This window comes from Danio rerio, chromosome 10 (assembly GCF_052040795.2).
Source record: "Danio rerio strain M-AB ecotype USA chromosome 10, GRCz13ab, whole genome shotgun sequence".
NCBI classification, from domain to species: Eukaryota; Metazoa; Chordata; class Actinopteri; order Cypriniformes; family Danionidae; genus Danio; species Danio rerio.
In genome coordinates this window covers 7897214-7913341 of record NC_141030.1, presented here as the reverse complement: position 1 = coordinate 7913341, position 16128 = coordinate 7897214, and the positions used below count along the sequence as shown (strand labels likewise).

The window sequence follows — 16128 nt, the reverse complement described above, 5'->3', positions numbered from 1 at the left end:
AAAAGTCAAACATATTTGTGTCATTTAGTCTTTGTTTTGATGTAAAACATGCATTCGGTAAAATTCTATAAAAAATTCGAGTTAAAGTGATAGTACAACCTTATTCATAATAAAAAGTTATAATAATTTATATGTAAAATAACGTTACTGTTACTGATGTTGCTGCTGAAATTTGCACACGTCGCAACACTGAACAGAAAAAAAATATCAAAGCAGTCTGAAGCTGAATTCAAACACAAATCAATCATGTATAAGTAAATTAAATAAGGTAGATGTGATAAACCCCTAAACAGAACAGTCTATGGAGACTTTTACTTTAAAACGTCACACTTCCGTGTTGTTTCTACAGTGTTGTGATTATTTGTGAATGCTGACATGTCTAACAGATGTGTTGTCCTCTGTGTTTTATTGTCAGGAGTTTGCTTCATTTCGTGGAAACACTCGATAATTGGTAACACGATAATTGATAATACTTATTCTGGCAAAGCAAATCAAACCAAGAGCTTGTTTTTGAAGTAGTTTCGTGATTATGTGCAAAATATTGGTGATAAAACGTTATCAACATGGAATTTTGCAATATATATTCAAAATTCACGCTTTTAAATATTTAACCATTATCAAAATGTATTGTACACTACAGTTTTAATAACTTAGAATGTGTTTAAACGAATTATCTAAATTTATATAATTTATTTATGTAATATTGTAACAATTGTTGATGTATAAAAGTGTATGAAATCCCAAGGGAGCCTTTGAAATTCCAGTTGTTGCATATTGTTTATATAATAATGATTCAAATTATGGTGGTAAACAATATAGAGATAGTTAAATGAACGAATGTGCAAATATAAAACCAACTTTACCTCAATGTTCTAGTCTTAAATAATCAGCTTGTGCTAATGCTGACCATTGAGATCACTGACAAGTGTTTTATGTATGTTAAAGGTGTTAACGATGCTCTGAAATTGGCTGGACGCGGATTCATATTTCTAGGCATCTGTACATGGCTGATTTCCATATTCCCGAGGCTGAAATTTTTCTTCTTTCCAGTGACTCAAGAGCTCACAGACAGTATGTGCCTTCAGATGACAGTTCATTCTCATTTAGTGTAGTTGTATAAATTATAAATAATTGAATATGGAGTTTGTCTTTTTTGCAGGCCCAACACCTGAATCCAGCAGACTGAAAGAAGAGCAAGTTAGAAGAACTCAGCAAGATCTACAAAATGACAAGGTTTATCACAACACGTGACTTTAAAAGTGGATAAATGTTCTACTGTATGATATGATTGTATGTTAACAATAATCATGTTATTTCATGTATTATAAAGATGTCGGACTATGCTGAAAATGTGCTAAAGCCAAGACAGGACTCATTACTCCAGCAGAAAACAGAACGATACTATCGTATGACAGGAGAAACATGGAAACTAAGCCCGGGGCTTCCTGTCGGGGTGAGTGAACTCATTATCATAACTAGCACATAGAGAAGTACATTAATGCCACTGAACAATTATAATAATAAAAATATATATCTTCCAGGAACATTACAAGGGTTGCTGGAATCCACTTTAAAGTACTTAAATTGTATTTAAAAGTGACCTGTTATGTAGAAATCACTTTTATAAGAGGTTTAACACAGTCTGTGAATATAACCAGCTTCTAATGGTAAACATTTATTAATATTTTTTTTTATAATCACACTTGATGAATGCAGTGTGGAGAAACACTTTGATTGACATTCTCCCTGTCATCAGAGATGAAAAGCCCCGCCCATTAGTGATGATCTCTGTTTCTCATTAGCATAGGACATTAGTCTTGTTTTTGACTCTGCCACTATGCTGACACATGGGCATTTGTAGCTCCAACTTATTTTGAAAGGAGTGCTGGGAGCACAATCTCATTTGAATTTAAAGAGACAGTCACCAAAATGGCACAATGGACCCTTTTCACAAGCCTGTTATGACGCATTTAACAAGCATCAGCATCTTAAGTTTTTAATATTTAGAATATTAAAAAAACGTATGAACATTTATATGTATTTACGTATGTAGAATATCATCTTTGCTTCAAATTACAAAAAAAAAAAACGAATTAGCACTTATGCGAGGTGTTTGTAATACAGCGTCTATGGGTCTGGAAAGTAAATTTGACGTTATTCTCTCCTCTAGCTGCCGTCATGAGTCTCACACTATTTTTATTTTTTTTCATTCTTCTGAAAGTCTTGATAACACCATCGTGGACTTTTTCTTTTATTATTTGAGCAAATAGGATTGTAAATTATTTGTTGTATTTTCCCATTTACTGTGCTCTAGGTTTTCTAACTATTGATGACTTCCGATACTGAGTAACCCAGAAATGTGAAAAGGGTTTATTATGAACCCTAAAAGGGTCAGCTTCAAAGAGTTGTAAAACACTATTTGTGGGGTATTTAGAGCTAAAATGTCACAAACACACTCTTGGGACATCAGAGATCATATTCTACACCTTGTAAAAAGGGGCATAATAGGTCCCTTTTAAAATGTTATGAGGCAAAATGAACAGCAGGTTAAGTAAAAAAAAAAAAGAGTTCACCCAAAAAACACAATTCTGTCAGAATTGACTCCTCCTTCTTCTTATTTCAAACCTGTCTGAGTTTCTTTTTTCTGATGAACACAAAGGTGAATATGCTGAAGAATGTTGTCAAGCTGCCGCCCGTGTCTTCCATAGATTTTTTAACCACCTATTATCAAATATTCAAATACAAATTTAGAAAAAGATTATTAGAACTGTAAGTTCCAATGAAATAGTTTGTAACTAAAACATATTATGTACATTTTTGTCAGGGTCGGGTGAGGGGGAAAAGGAGCGAGGACTCAGGTGCAGCAATAATGGGTTTTTATTAATAATAAAATGAAAACAAAAAGGCAAAACAAACAACCCCGAGGGGGAAAAACTCTAATAAAACAAATAAATGAACAAACAGACTTGACTGGCTGGACAAGACAGGGCTGGATACAACAGGACAGGAAACTATCGACGACGAACTGGCAAAGGACTGAAAACATGAGGGGGATTATAAAGCAAAAAGTAAATTGACACACAGGTGAACATGACAAACTAATAATGAGTAAACAAGGAGGGAGGGACTAGACAATAGACGGGAGAGCGCATGACACAGAGAGACAATACAAGCCATGCGCTCACATAACACAACACAACACTGAAGCACACGACAAAAGCACGTGACCACAATGTAAACACCGAGCCACGTGCTTTGACAAAAGACGCAAGACACGAGCACACGATGAATGAAAACACTCACCGTGCACTCACACACGCAGCGTGCATGCTTCATCCCAGCGCCGACCAAAACCGAAACCAACAAGACTGAGACGCTGGGAATGAAACACCACGCTGCTGACAGATGAAAACACAGACACTAGTACAAGAGCGCGCGCGTCTGACGGACGCAGTGCGTGCGCGGCCACATCAAGCGGCATCGCGCACACTCTGCGTACACCCTTGACGGCGCGCGCGCACACAGAGACAGAAACAGGACCGGACATGGGTAGTGTCAGAGCTCTGCTACCAAAACAAGAATTTACAAAGACCAGAGTGGCAGAACCCTGACAATTTTACATTGAAACTACTGTGAAAAGAAAGAGTCTGGCAGCCCAAGTGTCTGAAGTAAAGGGGGGGACCAACAGTTTTAACCTAAAAATGACCAGTCTGTCAGATGAAGAAAAGCTGGAATCAGCTTCAACACTCGCAAAGAGTGTGTAGGCTTACTATATCAAAACAACAAAAATTACACTCTAACATAACGTCATTAACTATGTCATACTTACACGAGTTTTAACTTGATTGGTTAAAACACAGATAGAAAAAAAATTAATTTTCCACATGTTTGCGTGCAAATGTAACCCCACCGGTCCTACACCATCCAAACCGCTCCGAGCTGGGATTGAACCGGCGACCTTCCGCATGGGAGTTGGTTGCTCTAACAAGGAGGCTAAAGACTGTGGCCTCTAGCATTTGTCGCTAGAGCACCTTTAGAGGTCAGAGGAGTGAGGTTCACCTGCACAGCACTCACTAGCTGGCCTCCATTACACAAACAATTCTGAATGATATCTCAAACATACAGATGTTACTACTTCAATGTGTTCCTTGTGCCGCCATTCATACCGCGGCAACGGTGGTACTTGATGCGCCAGCAGCATTTGACCGCTGGGTGGCACTTTAACCACAGATATTCAGCTTTGCCTTTTCACAATGCTAAACAGACTGTTCTGTAGGCGTAGCTTACTGTATGTGATGTGATGTGTTCAATTAAAATATAATTTTAATTTAGTTTTTCTGGTAATAGACATGCTCTTACACTATACTATGCTGTAGAAAAGATACATGGTGAGAAGTCAAAAAGCAAATATAAGAATTAAGTTATTAGCCTTCAGTGCCCGATTAAATTGCGTTGGGGTGAAAATAATGTTTTGATTTCTTTGACTATCATGGCAATGTTATTATCTCAAATCTTAAACGTAAGCATATGAAAAACAGCAAAATAATATAGATTATCCTGCCGGTAGAGCACATCATCTCACAGTTGTGAACTTGCGATCACCTCAACATACTTTATCAGTAAGCTATGTATTATTTATAACAGGCTTTGTTAAAAATGTTTGACCAACTGCCACTTCATGTTAAAAACTCTCATGTTTTAATAAATTAATTAAATAAATGGGCATATCCGCACGCAAAGTGACCCGCATATTATTTGTCTATTTTTTCTTTTCATTTTCTCTTTCACGCGCATGTAGAGAAAGAAAAAAAATAGCTTATTTAAAAAAGCATTATGTCAACTAATGCATAATAATAATAATAATTATTATTATTAGCTAATAATTAACTATATCCATAATTAACTATATCCATAATGCCGGGATGCGTGTTGCTTTCACTCGACATCTCGGTCAAAAGCAAAATTGTACTGTTGCACGGCAAAGGATAGTCTATAGTGAAAAATATATAATTAGATGCGTTTCCCAAAACCGTCGTTCGCCAAGGTCCCATTATAGGCAGAGACTAGGTTTTTCAGAGCAGACCCCAGACCTGTGAAATGATCCACAGAGGAATAGAACACACACAAAGTACAACCTGTTTTTTTTACCCAAGACTGAGTGTACTGTCAGCCGTCTTATCAAAAAGTTAAAAACTATCACTATCTACATCCAAACTGGCAGTTTACACACAAAGGAATTAACTTTAAAAGATGTAACACATAAAATGGCAAATAACACAGAAAACAGTTGTTTCCCATTCTTCAAGAGTCCAGTTCCACTCAAGAGGCCTCCATGACCTCTGACCTGGCTGGGAAGATCCTGAAGAAACAAATCATTTGGCATACAGAAAAGCAATCACATATATTATTCCAGTTTTACTCTGAAGTGGGATGACACTAAGGTCATTATATAATTTAGGCTCTTAAACATTCAACTTTATTAATAATCATACGCATAAGAAAGGATATGTGTTACTCCATCCTGGAGTAGACATCCATCAGAAAATTCACTCCCTTCAGAAGACAGAGGTTCCAAAGTATCAGGGTAGGTGGAACTCTACTTGTAGCCTTCTCGATGATGAAGCACAGCCAGCACATTCTTGTTAAAAGAATCCAGTTAGAAGACAAGAGTCTCCTGGTTTTGGTTCATGAATTTCCTACAAATGGCTGCTGATTTCCAACAGAATATTTTGATTTATATTCAAAAGAAGAAAGATTTTCTTGAGGAAATGCGGAAATGTTCATTTTTGGTGGAAATGTGCCTTTAAGAATGTGTTTAAATTTAAATCACAGCATTTTAGGTATAAATTGTGTGCAGGAGGATGATGATTGATTGTGTGAGTACGAAATAATAATATAAAAACAATAAAGAACTTTTCATAGTACAAATTGTAAGATGGCTCTCTACATGGGGCAAGAATATATTATTTTATATAATATTATATTATTCATTCATTCATTTTCTTGTCGGCTAAGTCCCCTTATTAATCCGGGGTCGCCACAGCGGAATGAACTGCCAACTAATCCAGCACATTTTTACGCAGCGGATGCCCTTCCAGCCGCAACCCATCTCTGGGAAACATCCACACACACACACACACACACACACACACACACACACACACACACACACACACACACACACACACACACACACAAAAACACACACAAACACACATACACTACGGACAATTTAGCTTACCCACATGCAAACTCCACACAGAAACACCAACTGAGCCAAGGCTCGAACCAGCGACCTTCTTGCTGTAAGGCGACAGCACTTCCTACAGCACCACTGCTTCACCCCTATATTATATTATATTATATTATATTATATTATATTATATTATATTATATTATATTATATTATATTATATTATATTATAGATTTTGACAAAGCTTTGACCATTTGTATGACCAAAGTTAGAACTGCTATAAAAGAGATCCTTTTGAAAGGTTAATTTATTCTGAATAATATTTAGGCAGATTAATATTTATAATTATGTAGTGTATTCATTCTAGAAATGTCTAAAATTCTAACATTATGAACAGAAATAGAACAGTTTAATTGAATACCTCTTTAGATTTAGATAAAAAATGCATCTAATAACTGAATAATAACCCCATATTTAAAAGTAAAAGTGGTTACTTTAATATAAAAACTATAATTAACTATTATAATTCATTAACTAACTATATTGTACACAAAAAAAACTATACATTTCACTAGATACATTTAAAAACATTCAAATCTAATTGATAAACTGAATTTTAAAAAATACATTTTTAGATGATTTGCCGCACTCTACCCACTAGGTGTCATTGTGAGCTTATGTTGACTGACACGAATACCAAGGCAAACAATGTCATCGAGTGTTCTTTTTAAAGAATGGCTTAAGCAAATTATACAGTGCTCAGCATATATAAGTAGACCCCTCACAAATCTATCTTTTAAATCCATACTTTTAATAGAAGGCTATACAATATTGTATTTGTGCATATAGTCAGTACTGATGCCAAATCTGAAATTCTAACAACTTCTAACTTCTGATAGCGGTCCAAAAAGTAGTACACCCACATTTATATGTAATAGAAAAATATTAAAAATTAAAAGGAGGAAAAATAAAGAAAAGCAAAAAATTTAAAAAGTTTGTTTAAAGTTTGTAGGTTAATTGTCATTTTTTTTTGTAATATTTTGCTTGAATTTAATTGTGTTATCTTTCCATTTCTGACAATGTTTCATTTGTAAAATATTATTTTAATAAATATATCTGTTTATTAAATCTGTTTTGTTTAAATGCACCAAAATACATTGCCTACATTCACTGAGAAATGGATAAAAGTATTCATTTTCAAAATGGGGTGTGCTCAATTATGCCGTGCACTGTACAATGCTTGGTCAAAGAACTGGAATTTAAGAGATGCAAGTGCCCATAAAAATCTAACACTGCACAAATTGTAATAGCCAACTTGAATCTTGAGTGTCTTTTGTAACCATCACATTACAGCTTTGAATTGACAACAGTCATTTACTGTTTGTGAAGACCCTAAAATAAAGGAGAAGTGCTAGTGCTGTATGCTATATTCTGCCTGTTGCAAATTTGGCTCTGACTTCTCTAATGAAACATTCCTTTCAGTTTAAAATAAAATAAAATGACTCATAAGGTTCATTTGAATCAGCTTAAAAATTGAAGGCAACCAGTATTTTTTATTAGTGTAGGCATGCAGACACTTTTACAAACATCTGTAAAAGAATGGATTGCTCTCAGGAGCTCAGTGAATCCACATGTGGTACTGTGATATGTTGCCACCTGTGCATTCCTGGGGTCTGTTCTTCATACGTGGATTACTCAGTTAGCTGGATTTGGTTATTGACAATTTGACATGATACAGGTTTGGAAGCAGGCTCATTTCATATTAACTGTATTGGGTCTTTTCAAGCAAAGATAATACTGAAAATATGCACTAAATTCTGATTTTTTTTTCTTACAGTAGTAGTTATATACACTTGGGAAAATAGTATATATATATAAATATAAATATATATATATATATATATATATATATATATATATATATATATATATATATATATATATATATATATATATATATATATATATATATATATATATAAACTATATTTGAAGTTAGAATCATTTCCCACAAATTGTTTTTTTTTTTTATATATATTTCCCAAATGATGTATAACAGATCAAGGAAATTTTCAAAGTATGTCTGATAATATTTTTTTTCTTCTGGAGAAAGTCTTATTTGTTTTATTTCGGCTTGAATAAAAGCAGTTTTTAATTTTTTAAACAATATTTTAAGGACAAAATTATTAGCCCCTTTAGGCTATATATTTTTTTGATAGTCTACAGAACAAACCATTGTCTTATAATAACTTGCCTAATTTTCCTAACCTGCCTAGTTAATCCAATTAACCTAGTTAAGCCTTTAAATGTCACTTTAAGCTGTCTAGAAGTGTCTTAAAAAATATCTAGTCAAATATTATTTACTGTCATCATGGCAAAGATAAATCGGTTATTAGAAATGACTTATTAAAAATATTATGTTTAGAAATGTGTTGAAAAAAAATTAAACAGGTTTTCCGTAAAAATAAATAAAATAAACGGGGTTAATAATTTAGGGGCTAAAAATTCTGACTGCAACTGTACGTCTAAAGGCAGATGTCCCAAACCTTTTGACAACATGGCGTACCTGCAGTACTACAATGTTCAACAAATATTATGGTTAAAAAACATGTGTTTAGAAAGTATAAGTGCATTGTGGATGTACTAATGCAGGGGTTCTCAACCTTTTTCACTTTGGGGCCCACTTCTTTCTTTGATAAATTTTCGAAGGCCCACCTGACATTTTCTCTAAAAATGAAATGCTCATTTAAACCTTATAATATATATATATATATATATATATATATATATATATATATATATATATATATATATATATATATATATATATATTAGGGATGTAACGGTATCAGAATTTCACGGTACGGTAAAACCTCGGTATGAATGGCACGGTACGGTATTTATTGAATCATTTACAGGAAAAACAATAAAAGGAATTAAATATCAAGTCCCATCATGTTTTTCAGGGTGATGAGGATAAGATATTTCATGCGGTGGATGTAGACGAGTCTCCTAATCAGGGAGCCAGAAGGAGACGGAAGCCGATGCAGACTGTTACTCAAGATCCTGTCCAAGAGGAAGTGCCCAAGCAGAAGAGGGTGGGTTTGTGCTTTTATCGGACTATTGCTTTAAACTGGTTAGTTCACCACAAAAAGATTATTGTCATCATTTACTCACCCTCATGTCACTCCAAACCCCTAAGGCTCATCTTATTTTCTTCCAACACTAATACAAACTTCTTCATTCGCTGATTTACACCAAACTCTTTGAGTAACTTTAAGTTTAACAATAAAACACACAAATCGAGCGGTTTAATACAATTTGCCTGAAGAGAAACTAAGGGTTTTTAATTATGACCTTTTCACATGTAAACATTGAACAGCTAACATAGAAGCCGAGAACAGTCTTTATTGCTTCTTGTGGAAGCTCAACAGGGTTGGAATAACAAACAAGCATCATCCTCATTGGTTCTCACACATCAAGCAAGCATGCAAGCTTGATCATAGTTTGTCGTTAATTTTTATATGGGAATAAAAGGCTAAATTAAATCTGTTACTCTCTGCAGAAGACATGGGTTCATCTGCTCACTCCAGGGTGGGCCGTTTATATGGATACACCTTAATAAAATGGGAATGGTTGGTGATATTAACGTCCTGTTTGTGGCACATTAATATTTGTGAGGGGGCAAACTTTTCAAAATGGGTGGTGACCATGGTGGCCATTTTGAAGTCGACCATTTTGGATCCAACTTTTGTTTTTTCAATAGGAAGAGGGTCATTTGACACATCAAACTTATTGGGAATTTCACAAGAAAAACAATGTTGTGCTTGGTTTCGGATCTAACTTTATTCTTTCATGAGTTATTTATAAGTTTCTGATCACTTATAAAAATGTGTTCAATGTGCTGCCCATTGTGGTTGATTGTCAATGCAACCCTCTTCTCCCACTCTTTACACACTCCTAGCAACAGCGCAGGAGACATGCCAGCACAGGCTTCCACTATCCGTAGTTTCAGGTGCTGCACATCTTGTATCTTCACACCAAAGACAACAAAGTTAGTGGGGCCATTCTTCATCAATGGAAACCTGGAGGTCACTGAAAGTGCTACATGATGATGTGTTTTCCTCTTTATGCACTGAAGCTGGCACGTTCCCTGAGTTTTTCCAGCAAGATGGTGCACCACCACATTATAGGTGTCAGTTCCGAGCATTTCTAAATGAACGGTTTCCTGAAAAGTGGATTGGTCATCGTGGGCCAGTTGAATGGCCCCTAAAGTCTCCCAATCTGACCCTCTTAGACTTTTATCTTTGGGTTCATCTGGAGGCATTTGTCTATGGTGTGAAGATAATTACGTTTGATAAAATAAAAATAAAGACTTCACTCACCAAGAAGCCACCCATCGCACACCCTGCCACTGTGAAGCCTTCAGATTCGACCATTAACAATGTCCTCTAATAAGGCCAACACTGCCATTGCCATAGACCAAGGGTTGTATACATTTGCAAATGCTTTTATATGTTCTAAATCACATTATTGGTAAAAAAAAAAAATGTGTAAATGAACCCATTTTATCAATTATAAATTAAAAGCAATGTTTTAACATGTGTTGGTGCAATACTTTATAGTGTGCAATTTAACATAATTGCCTCTAGGAGTCGCCAATGGGAAAAAAAAACACACAGAGGGTGCTCGCTGCAGAGCCATTTGAGCAGAGCTGAGCTCCAGCGAGGGGGAGCATGAGCTCTCGCTCTGCCTCCTGTAAGCTGTTTTAATGCGTACACCAACCCCACCCCTAACCCTACCCCCAGTGACATCACTCGTAGAAGAAGTGCAAAAAAGGTGGAGCTCTAGCTCAAGCTCCCCCTCGCTGGAGCTCAGCTCGCCCAAATGGTTCTGCAGCGAGCACCACTTGGGCAAACTCACGGCAATTCGTAACTTTTTCATTTAGTGGCTAATTTGTATGTATTACAATTTAGTACGATTTGCTCATCCCACAATGACGGTTGGGTTTAGGGATGGGGTTAGGTGCCACGCCTCCTTTTTAAAATCGTACGAATTAGCCACTAAACTGGCAAAACGTAAAATACTCATATTTCCCCGTGAGATCAGGCTGGAAATACACGTACGCTAGACATGAAGTTGGTGCGGACCAACCTACATTCTCATGTTATTTTCCTCGTTAGTAAATCCAAATGTGAGCGTGAAACCTGGTGTACGCAAAGTTTTTGAGCGTACGCAGCGTTGATACATGAGGCCCCTGGGCCCGGTTTTTCAAAAGTAATCCACTAGGATTTTGGATAAGGGATTGGATCAAATCTTGAAAATGGGTTTTTCAAAAGAAAAAACGGATTACGTAATCAGATTAGATCACGTTATCCAATCTTGGTTTTGATCCGGATCAAACCTTTAGTTTGGGTTTTTCAGACCTTTTTTATAGGATCTGGATCACTTTGATCCAAAAAACCTGGATTAAACTGATCCCATCAGAAGAGAGGATTTAGCGTGGATTTCATGTCCAAAATGTAATGAAAACTTAAAAAATGTATTAAATAATACTATTTTTGGATCATACAGTATCTTACGAGATATACTATTTATTCATAAGGTTTTAATTTTATTTGTTCATCCGTCAGGCTATAGTGAGTATAGGCTTTAACGTATTCAGCCTTTCAGTATAGGCCTACAGCAAAGTAGAAAGAGTTTGGCCTCATAAAATAATCCCCCAAACAGCTGTCAAAACTGACCAAAAACAATCAATTTTATTCTGTCACTAATTGATATATATATTCATCACAATGGAAAATATTTTTGTGTTTAGAATATTTATTAGTGATGCATGCAATGATTACAGAATAACAAAAAAAATTTGCAAAGAATGGCAATCGTTGATTTTTTAAAATCACTTTCAACAATTGCAAAAAGAGACTGAAAGGCCAGAAGCACAGCTTCGTCTGGAAGAGAAACAACTGACTCTAACCAAACTGCAGACAAGCAAGGCCAATGACTTGAGATTCGCCTCCTAAAGGCTACGCTCAGACAAGCTGCTCTCTCCACATCAGATGAGGAAGTCTGAAATTATTGTGGAGTTTTTGACATTAGGTCTTTTTTTTTTTATTTACATCTATATTTGAAACTTATTATAAATATCCTCAATGTACAGTGTTGTAGGTCTCAGATGAGTGGAATGCTGAAAGAGGATGGGGTGGGGTTTTTCTTGTTTTTATTATTTATTATTTTAATAATTATTAATTTTTTTTTAGTTTTCATTTCAAATAAAAATAAAGTTATATTGGCCCCACGCTGGCTATTCTACTTGTCGCTCTTTACATATCTATAGTTCTACATTGTGATGTCCTATGCTGTTTGAGCACTGGTTATCCAGATTTAGTGATCCTGAAAAGTTCCTATCCGGATCAGATTGATCCAATCCGATGTTGCTTTGAAAAACTGGCTCAAAAAGTAAGATGGATTACGTGATCACGGATCGCAAAAACAGGATTACTTAATCTGGATCAATTTTATCCGGATTAAACCTTTTGAAAAACCGGGCCCAGGGCCCGGTGATTTAGGAAATCACAATGTAGAACTATAGATATGTAAAGAGCGACAAGTAGAATAGCCAGCGTGGGGTCAATATAATTTATTTTTTTAAAATGAAAACTAAGAAAATGTAATAAATATTAAATTAATAATAAATAAGAAAAACAAGAAAAAGCCCACCCCATCCTTTTCCAGCAGTCCGCTCATCTGAGACCTACAACACAAACACTGTACATTGAGGATATTTATAATAAGTTTCAAATATAGATGTAAATAAAAAAAAAATACTTAATGTCAAAAACTCCACAATAATCTCAGACTTCCTCATTTGATGTGAAGCGTATCCTTTAGGAGGGGGATCTCAAGTCTGGCTTTGGTTTGCTGCAGTTTGGTCAGAGTCAGTTGTTCCTCTGCCAGGCCAAGCTGTGCTTCTGCCCTTTCAGTCTCTTTTTGCAATTGTTGAAAGAGATTTCAAAAATCAGTCATTGCCATTTCTTGTATTTTTTGTTTATTCTGTAATCATTGCTATCATCATTAATAAATATTCTAATAAGAAAAATATTTTCCATTGTGATGAATACATATATATATATATATATATATATCAATTAGTGACAGAATAAAATTGATTGTTTTTGGTCAGTTTTGACAGCTGTTTGGGGGATTATTTTATGAGGCCAAACTCTTTCTACTTTGCTGTAGGCCTATACAGAAAGGCTGAATACGTTAAAGCCAATAATCACTATAGCCTGACGGATGAACAAATAAAATTAAAACCTTATGAATAAATAGTATATCTCGTAAGATACTGCATGATCCAAAAATAGTATTGTTTAATACATTTTTTAAGTTTTCATTACATTTTGGACATGAAATCCACGCTAAATCCTCTCTTCTGATGGGATCAGTTTAATCCAGGTTTTTTGGATCAAAGTGATCCAGATCCTACAAAAAAGGTCAGAAAAACCCAAACTAAAGGTTTGATCCGGATCAAAACCAAGATTGGATAACGTGATCTAATCTGATTACGTAATCCGTTTTTTCTTTTGAAAAACCCATTTTCAAGATTTGATCCAATCCCTTATCCAAAATCCTAGTGGATTACTTTTGAAAAACCGGGCCCTGGAGATTGGCTAAATGGACTCAAAAATGGTCAATTTCAACTCTTTAACTCTAGTAGTTAAAAAAAGAGCTTATTTCCCAAAAAAGTGTTATTCTTTTATTTAAAATGATTTGCTTCATATACTTTAAATCGAAATTTAACCAAACCAGAAGCGCATCCCAGAATTTGAAATGCAGCAGTCATGTTAAGGTATGGATTAAGGCAGGACTTTTATAACTTGCCTACTACTTTGTTCACCAGCCTTGTTATTATTTTCTCTCATTAAAGGTCATAGTTTTGCCTGACGAGCCATCAGTGGACACTGAAGGGGTGAGTTAATAAACTACGCCTGCATACAAGAACACTTTTTTTTTTCTGTGATCATTTATTTATGTAGTGACATCTCAACTTCACCTCATCCACTGGCAGGCAGTAAAAATAGCCCTAAGATTTCCGGGCAGAAGAGCAATCCACAGGAGATTCCTCAAAACCTGGAGCTCTCAGGTCAGTAGTAAACAATGATGACTGACAGTAATAAATAAATACATGAGTAATATTTATGTCTTCTGATCATTAGCTCCTGCTGGAGTGGATGATGAAGACAGGATACCCTCCAGCCCTCTACACGCTGTACATGTCGTACCCCAGGACGGAAGTGCTGACGGGTGCAGACGTGAGCCTGGAGGAGGCTGGCATCCACACAGACACACTGCTGAATGTGGAGGAGAAGGAGCCACTCCATGACTAACCACACTACTGCTCGCTTTCATGGAGCAGCGGACATCAATATACGGGCTTAATATTTTATACGAGCCCTCAGGACTCTCTCTACAGGTGCCATATTTACAGCTTTGGGGGGAAATGAAGAGACCACTTGAAAATACTTTTTTTTGCCGGATTTATTTGGTAAAGTGAGTCAATTAGTTTTATTATATATGTAAATGCTATAAGTGACATTTTTATTAATAATTTGGAAGAAATATCATCAGTAGTTTAATAAAACAAAAAAGTTGGATTTGTTCGATTTGTTAGGTAAAATGAGTCTAGTGTTTTAAGTAAATGCTATAAATGACTTTTAATTATTAATTTGGAATAAATATCAGTTTACTGTAAATAAAGTTGGATTTGCTGAATTATTTGGTAAAAATAGTCCAATTCCCTGCTGAAAAAACTGCTTAATGCAGGCTAAGCTGGTTGGCTGGTTTTAGCTGGTCGACCAGTCTGGTTTTAGAGGGTTTTTGGCCATTTCCAGGCTGGTTATCAGCCATTTCCAGCCTGGTCTTAGATGGTCATAGCTGGTTTTAGCTGGTCATCACCCAGCCTGGTCTTAGATGGTCAGTAGTTGAATTTGCTGGAATCATTTGGTAAAATGAGTAAAATTGTGTTATTCTATATTTAAATGCTTTAAATGGCATTTGTATAATTAATTCGGAAGAAATATTACAATTAGTTTATTGAAAAAGTCAGATTTGCTGGATGTATTGGTAAAATCAATCAGATAGTTTTATTCTATATATAAATGCTACATATGACATTTTCTATACCTTATTTGGAAGAATTATCAGTAGTTTACTGAAAAAGTTGGATTTGCTTGATTTATTTAGTAAAATGAGTCAAATAGTTTGAAATAAATGCTATAAATGACGCTGTTATACTTAATTTGGGAGAAATATCATCAGTACTGAAAAAAGTTGGATTTTTGTGGTAAAGTCAGTCCAGTTGTTTTATTCTATATATAAATGCTATAAATGAAATTTGTATACTTAATTTGGGAGAAATATCATCAGTATTTTACTGAAAAATCTGGATTTGCTTGATTTATTTGGTAAAATAAGTCAAACTGTTTGAAATAAATGCTGTAAATGACTTTTTAAAATTTAATTGGAAATAATTATCAGTAGTTTTCTGAACAAAATTGGATTTGCTGTATTTATTTAGTAAAATAAGTCAAATTGTATGAAATAAATGCTATAAATGACATTTTTGTACGTTATTTGGAAGAAATATCAGTATTTTTCTAGTTTTCTGTCTATATAAATGCAGTTTTTATAATGAATTTGGACACATATTAATCGTTTCCTGAAAAAAGTTGGATTTGCTTGATTTATTTAGTAAAATAAGACAAATTGTTTTTAATAAATGCTATAAATGATGCTTTTATACTTAACTTGGGAGAAATATCATCAGTAGTTTTCAAAAAAAAAATTGGATTTATGTGGTAAAGTCAGTCCAATTGTTTTATTCTATATATAAATGCTATAAATGACATTCTTATACCTAATTTGGAAGAAA

General features: G+C 34.8%; 1 protein-coding gene across 1 annotated transcript; it reads left to right on the top strand.

The window, feature by feature from the left end:
* Positions 1 to 342: 342 nt before the first annotated feature.
* Positions 343 to 14950, top strand: ubxn8 (UBX domain protein 8). Its single transcript, NM_001024412.1, is given in 8 exon segments — positions 343 to 451; positions 946 to 1071; positions 1160 to 1233; positions 1331 to 1453; positions 9161 to 9292; positions 14125 to 14166; positions 14266 to 14340; positions 14414 to 14950. Coding segments are annotated over 8 exon segments (819 nt in total). The 5' UTR covers positions 343 to 375; the 3' UTR covers positions 14585 to 14950.
* The last annotated feature ends 1178 nt before the right edge of the window (positions 14951 to 16128 follow it).